Source organism: Austrofundulus limnaeus, unplaced genomic scaffold (genome assembly GCF_001266775.1).
Source record: "Austrofundulus limnaeus strain Quisiro unplaced genomic scaffold, Austrofundulus_limnaeus-1.0 Scaffold34, whole genome shotgun sequence".
NCBI lineage: Eukaryota > Metazoa > Chordata > Actinopteri > Cyprinodontiformes > Rivulidae > Austrofundulus > Austrofundulus limnaeus.
In genome coordinates, this window is record NW_013952436.1 from 2075289 (window position 1) to 2082398 (window position 7110).

Below are 7110 nucleotides of genomic sequence, written 5' to 3' on the forward strand. Positions count from 1 at the left end.
ATATGGTGCTCTGCTAATACTTTGATTTGTTTAGCTCAGGTTTCGTTCCTGACAGCAGGCTGTTTTTTTTTTTTTTTTTTTTTTTGGCAAAATTTTTTCCCCCCCCCCCCCCCCCATGTGGCAGCAGTGGGGTGTCTGTGGGATGGATCGGCCTGTCTGAAGCAGAGGTTAGACCAGCACTTTTAATCCACCAAATGTAGCCCAACGACCTGACTGTGTGGCCACTACAGTGAAGGAGCGCCAGGTGGACGAGAGAATGAGAGTGGAAAGAACCACAGAGTGTGACAGGAAGGAGGAGCAGATGAAAAGGTAGAGATGCAGAAAATGCAGAGTAAAAAAAAAAACAAAAGACCCCGCACAATGAACAGGATAAAGAGAGACGGTGGAAAAAGAACTGCACTCAGCCGTCGTAATTGAGCTGCCTCGCTCTCTATTCCACTTTGAAGAAATATTAAGATGATGAGAAAGTAAGACTCCATTGTGGTTGCATAGAAAATGAATCGTGTCAATACTAATTCCATTGATGGTGTCTGGTTGAATCGATRCTGTAGGGCCTCGCTGCGCATTTGGCAGGCAGGATTCTCTCTTCAGAGTGATTGGCTAATGGGAAGAGTCAGTCAACTGGCATGATGTGATTTTAGAGAAAATGTTGTCACCTTGAGTCCAATTTGTCTCCATTAAATCAGCCAAGAGAGCGGTAGAATTATCTCATAAAAAGCCAACCTGTGCTGTGGTGAAATGAGATATTTTCACAGCTCTGTCATCCTCATTAAGGATGCTGTTGTGATACAAAACTTCAGCTTCCTAAAAACCAGAAAATCCAAGGTGTTGCTTTTTCCAACATGTTTATATCTGTTGTTTTTTGTTTCTTTTCCATCCAACGTGTCAAATTAAAGAAGCAATTAATTCCTGTGCTGCCTGTTAGTTTTAACACATTTAACTATCAGACAACAGTATTGGTTTGCAGATAAATTGGCAACTTGTTTTCGCCTTTCTCAACAAATCTCAAACAAATGCCGGGGGGGGGATCTGTCAATCCCGATAATCCAATAAACGCAGCACCTCTGCAGTCTTTTATTTCTTCAGAATCATCTGTTCTTTCCTGGAATCTATTTGAGCCTCCTTTCATGTCAATTGAGCACCTCGTTCATGCATTATTAAGTAAATTGATGGTCTTCTATAGGACGTGTGTCTCGGTATGAGCGGATTGCGTCTGTGTGTCAGTGTGTAGTACGCGGTGCTGAGGTGAAAAGGAAATGGTTATAACTTCATGTTGCATTACCTTGACGACTGTTAGCTTAAATGTCATGCAGCAGGAAGAATATAGTTTAGACCTTTTTACAAGCTCGCTCCTATAGCCAAGCATAAACTGGGTGCTTGACCTTGTGTTTTCTGCTTCTTGCCTCCTTCAGGACGTCCTGTTGATGGGGGAGGAGCTGGCGTCMGAGCCTTATTACTGCCAGCTCGAGGCCGAGACGTGCCGGCTATTCTCGGAGCAGCTGGGAACGTTCGCTCTGGTGGGGGAGTCCCTGCACATGGGGGCAGCCAAGCGCCTCAGACTGGTGCTCTTCTCAGACGCGTATTGCTCCACACTGGAATACAATATCAGGGTGTACTGCATGGATGACATACAGGACGTCTTCAAGGTAAAGTGTTGTAGAGTAGTTTATTGCTTGCAGTGTGCAGTAATGGAGTGTGCTGTCTTGTCTCTGGAAAATCTCCAAATCATGTTCTCCAGGTTGTTATTAGACCAAGGCATTTACACAAAGAAACTCAATTAAACATAATCACAATTATCTTTTATAGGTAAGATTATAGCTTCTTAATTTGTGTTTTCCCCACCTCAAAACATCACCATTTCACAGGAAATGCCTCAGTTTAAAATAGACAGCATTTGTGCCCAAAGTGATAATTGTGAGGAGACAAACGAGGAGGACTGTGGCACAGTATCTCATGTGAAACCAAAGAGAATAAAGGAACAAACAGAAACGATGTAACTTCGTGCAGAGAGGCTGTACAGATGTATCAGTATAACCAGAGAGAAGAGTACAGCAAGTGACCACTGAACTCTGCACTACCCTTTAGAGAATGCCAGCAACCATTTCAACAACACACACTAAAGCCGGGTTCCCACCAAACCCGTTTTGAGCAGCAAAAATACTCCCAACGCCTCCAGGTGGAAGCACTATGTTCAAACCAGGACAGACTAGAGGCGTGTCTGAAGAGGGAGGAGCATCTTGGTTTTTTCTGGTCTGTCTTAATGACAGGTGAAATAAAGAAAATTGCTTTGCTTTATTTACTAAAGAGCAAGCGAACATTGTACACAGCAGATAATTAATTCACCAGATAATTTGTTCGGTTAGTTTTGCCACTCCAGGAGCTGCAAGCTGATGGACTTTTTTTTTTGTCCCGAGCTCAGCGAGCTGCTGACCCACATCAGTGCTGATATCTCCAGCCAGAACACCAACTGCAGACGGTTGATTTCAGCTAAAGAGCTGCTGTCCATCTGTTTTGGATTCAGGAAACCATCACGTGGAAAAATGATTCTCTCTGATTGGTTGCTGCTGCTCATCAAGCAACCAAAGTTCAATTTGTTCAACTCCAGCAGCCGCTGCCTTGGACGTGCCGCATGCACGGAAAATGCTCTGCTGCATCCTGCGGATGCTCTAAACTGCCAAAACACGCCACAACACGATGCGCTGCTCCTAGATGCGCATCCACCATAGACTTTGCATGTAAACTGGCTACTTTGGTTGCTCAAAACGTGTTTGGTGGGAACCCGGCTTGAGTGTGTAGTAGGGTTGGGCATAATCGTATCATGTGCAATTAATCATTAATCTATTACTTTTTGGCACTTGACGATTAATACGATTAATGCCACCAGGCAGACTGACTGGGGATTACTCCGGTCAGTCCGCAAAAAATAAAGTTCTGTAATTTATTTATCTATCAGCACAATTTAAAATATGATGAATAGCCTGAAATCTGTAATTTTCACACAATTTGGAACAATTTTTTTACAAAGAGCAAATCTTGCCAACTAAATTGGTCATTTGTCTATGAAATAAGGGTGTCCATGGACTCCAGGGGATTAATCGTCAAATTAATCGTTATCGGCTAAACACCACAATTAATCGTGATTATTTTTTTTGCCAGTATTGCCCAACCCTAGTATGTAGACATGATGTTTGACAACGTATGAAATGAATACGTTATATGAGCATAAATTAGCCTTTAGGCCCCTCCCACTTTTTTCTGGGTACATTTTTAAAACTGTTTTTTTTCCACAGGCCACACATCCTTACAAAAATGCTGTAAGACCCATAGAGCTGAACGATATATCCTTTGAGCATCGTCTTGCAATGTACATGCGCACAAAAATCACATTGCAAGTCCTGGAATGTAGGAGGCAAATTAAATCAACCTGTTATCTGGGGACTAAAAGGGCCCAATCATAGTGCACGTTTGGCCCATTTACTGGACTTTAGCACAAGATATAGACTATTTTTAGTCTAACCAAGCGTATTAGGGAACTTATCAAGTACATAGAAATAATAATAGCAGGCAGACCTGGTCCAACACTGTCGCCCTCTTTATGAACTTAACTTCTGCCTCTTTCTCCACACAAAACTTCGGGTACACTTCAAAATAAAAGCATTAGCATAAATCATCTGTAATTCAGTCTTCCTGTTGTGTCCTGAAACCTGTTTGCTCACAAAGTACTGGACCAGAAACTCTCAGTAAACAATACCTAAATACAAAATGCAGTTTTTATTCCCAAGCTTCATACACCTTTTGTGCTTCTTGTGACGTAAGTCTTTAAAGTGCCTGTGAAGTCAAATTTTTGTAATACATATAAATGCATTTTTAGAAAGAGGACATTGATAAAATACAGCAAAAGAAATTTCATGTTGCTGAGATGAACAGTTGTTGAGATATTTGCTTATGAAGTAACAGGAAGTGATGTCAAAGGGGAATATCTGCATGTGAACAGAACATTGCTACAAAAGCCAACAACCCAGATTATAGAGAAGAATCTGATGTTTAAGATTATTTTGAGTCTCTATCAGAGAGATGAAGAAGAGTCAGTTCAAATATTGTTTCAATAAAGAAAGACCAGAGAGTTTTCTTTGTTAAAGAGCTCCCCTTTGATGTCACTTCCTGTTTCACTTTAGCTGAGCCAAGTTCAAAAGAAAATAGGCCAGTTATGGGACAAAATGGATTAAATCGTGTGTATTATTCTAACTTTCTTAAATATAAAGATGTTTTCTTTGACTTTTTGTATTTGAAGAATATGCATGTCACAGGCACTTTAATGCCTAATATTACAGACCTGCAGTAACTCACATGCTGTTGCCGGTACATATTAGCTGCTCAGCTATGATGAGTTCGCAGTTTGTGTGGGGAAAAAGATCGGATTTTTAAGCGTTAGATCCGTTTGTCACTGGTCAAGCTGAAAATTGGCTTATTCTGATCTCCAGCCATTCGAAAGGTGCTTCAATACTWAATGTGTATTTGATGGGTGTGTGTGATTTGTGGAGACGATCGATCATCTCCTAATGAAATTATGCACAGATGTGTGTTTTGTGTGGATGTCTTCATGTTTCATGTCTTTCATGTCAGCAGTTCTGCTCGGTTGCCGTGGGCCATAGGTTTCCCATCATACTCAAAAGCATATTTCACTCTTCTTTTTTTCCCCCTCCTCCGCATGGACAGAGTATAATCAAGCACTAATGCCTGGCTCTCTCCCCTGAGGACTGCCTCTGAGTAGCCTGTTAAGATTTCATTTGCATGGTTAATTAGTAAATTAAAAGGAGAGTCTGTCCCAATCTTTTCCCACCAACCCCGCAGTGCTCCCTTCAGTTCTCTGCACTCCTCTGTGTCCCTGCCGAACCGCTCCTCCTCCACCGTCACCACCCACAGTCACAAGTGCCACTTCCACTAGAAGCCACTTCTGCTGGCTGTAATGGCTGACCTCCTCGTGCAAAGGTAGCAGCACGATCTATGGGTGGCTGTGGGACATAAACAGTGGAAGTCACGGAGAGTTCACACTGAAATTAGCTCGCACATTATCCAGCAGATGATGATGAGTTGAAAACTGCACAGGCTCTGGCTGTGGGGTGGGAGTTACAACCTCCTCCTCACAAGACTGTGTGCGCGAAAGTCTTGGGTAATCTGTTGTTTTTATATTTTTCTTCTTTTAGTGAAGTGGTCTGAATCAATAGTTTTATTTTATTTTATTTCTGGGCTGCTTTTCCCARGCATTTGCAGCCCAGAACTTGGTATTCTTAAAGGATTGTTTTTGTTTCGTTAAACCACTTAAGTCTGACGTTTGAATCACTCAAACATAAAAAGGCTCCTAAATTCAAGAGCTTATCCAGGGTTTGTCAACACAAAATGGACAATTTAGCAAAGATCCTAACAGAAATCGGATCAACCTTAAATCAGATCTTTAGCTGATTACTAGCTAAAGCTCTAATTGAAAATAACCGGCTAACCAGTTTCTAAATCTAAAGATTAAAAGGCTACCTAAGAACATTATCACATCCTGTCACCAAGACAAAAAAATTTTTTTTGTTGAATCTATAAAAAATACAAAATATAAAACAGTTTGACAAACATGCACCAATGATGTGATTCCCAAAGAGCTAAAAGCTTGACTTATAGCAGTATAATAAAATTTAAGCTTGCAAATTTGCCAGCATTAGTTTCAATTAACTTCTTCAGAATTCTCATTAACATCATATAATATTCTTAAAAAAATAAAAATATTCAGATACATGTATTGTGAGATACAGATAAATTACACAATATTACTTTCATTTGTTTTACGCATTTTAGGTATTTGACTAAAGTTTATGAGAAACAAACATACCACCTGTTTTCATGCTTTATCATTAAAGAGACATCTCAGTGGGTAACGCTGAACTGATCCTGGTTTATTTCACTAATAAATGAAATAGTTTGAAACCATTTAATATTGGTACACAGAGTAAACAATAAACCACATCGTTATACAGTACAGTGAAGCTTTTCTCAAAAACAATCCACAGTAATAATGCAATTTAATTTTATTTTAAATGTCAAACTTTGAGTGAGATGTCCTTTAATTTGTTGATGAATACCAAACAGAAGTACCTCAGCTATATTTTTTTACATTTCATTTCAAGTCCACAATATATCTGTAGCCAACAGCTAGCTACCCATCATTCCTGACTGTGGGTGAGTCTCAACACTGTGGAGGGGTGGAGGTGACGTATGTCCTCATATTCTGCACATTTCACCAACCTGCAAGCTCTGTATCATTTTACAGCTCTCTCACTGGTTCAGCTGAAGCAGGAAGATGCAGTAAGGTTCTCTGTCAGGTCTTTACTGGATTTAATCCTTGCTTTTTAAAGGCATGACGTTCAGATGCTGTTTGTCTGCTGTGGATGGTGTTTTTTAATCCTGACACTTCCTCTTTTGTCCTCCTCTTGTCCGGTTTACTCCTGTTTTAAGCACATGTTGCACAATATGCAGGTACAAGAGCTGGTTAGCAAATAAGTGGAAAAGCAGCCAAAGTTTTATAAAGAAAAAATATTTGGAAAAAAAAAGCTTGAACTATGGATCAAACTCTGGCACCATGCTGGACAACTTTTTTGGTGTGGCCTTTTTTCCATGTTGAAACCTAAAATCCCTGTTTGTAATTATGTAAAACATGAAAACTTGGCATAAAGAGATGAAAACCGGATGGATCCTTGGCTCGATATCAACCTATATGTTCACTTGTATTCAGATCATCAGTTAACCCGCTGGTGTTGTGCTGCAGTGTGGCTGTTGAAATGACCTTGTGCATCCTGTGTATTGGATGCAGAAGCCTTTCAGAACACCCCCCCCACACACACACACACACACACACACACACACACACACACTTTTCCCCCTACTCATCCTCCTTTTGTTTTGACGTTTTGTAGTTGGCTGTTTTCCCTTGGATCCTACCTCACTCATAAATCAATGTCACCCAACTTCTTGGAGCAGGAGACCGGCTGCCAGCATAAACAATTCTGTGTGTGTGTGTGTGTGTGTGTGTGTGTGTGTGTGTGTGTGTGTGTGTGTGTGTGTGTGTGT

General features: G+C 40.7%; 1 protein-coding gene across 8 annotated transcripts in view; it reads left to right on the forward strand.

Annotated features, from left to right (window-relative positions):
* unc5a (unc-5 netrin receptor A) overlaps positions 1-7110 on the forward strand; it is a 206560-nt gene that overhangs the window by 180223 nt on the left and 19227 nt on the right. For 7 of the 8 annotated variants that reach the window (XM_014006101.1, XM_014006096.1, XM_014006099.1 and 4 more), the window contains one exon: positions 1413-1646. In XM_014006101.1, coding sequence (XP_013861555.1) covers positions 1413-1646 — 234 coding nt within the window. Of the gene's footprint in view, positions 1-1412; positions 1647-3290; positions 3867-7110 lie in introns of those variants that run through there. The other variant, XM_014006104.1, reaches the window with a different exon arrangement.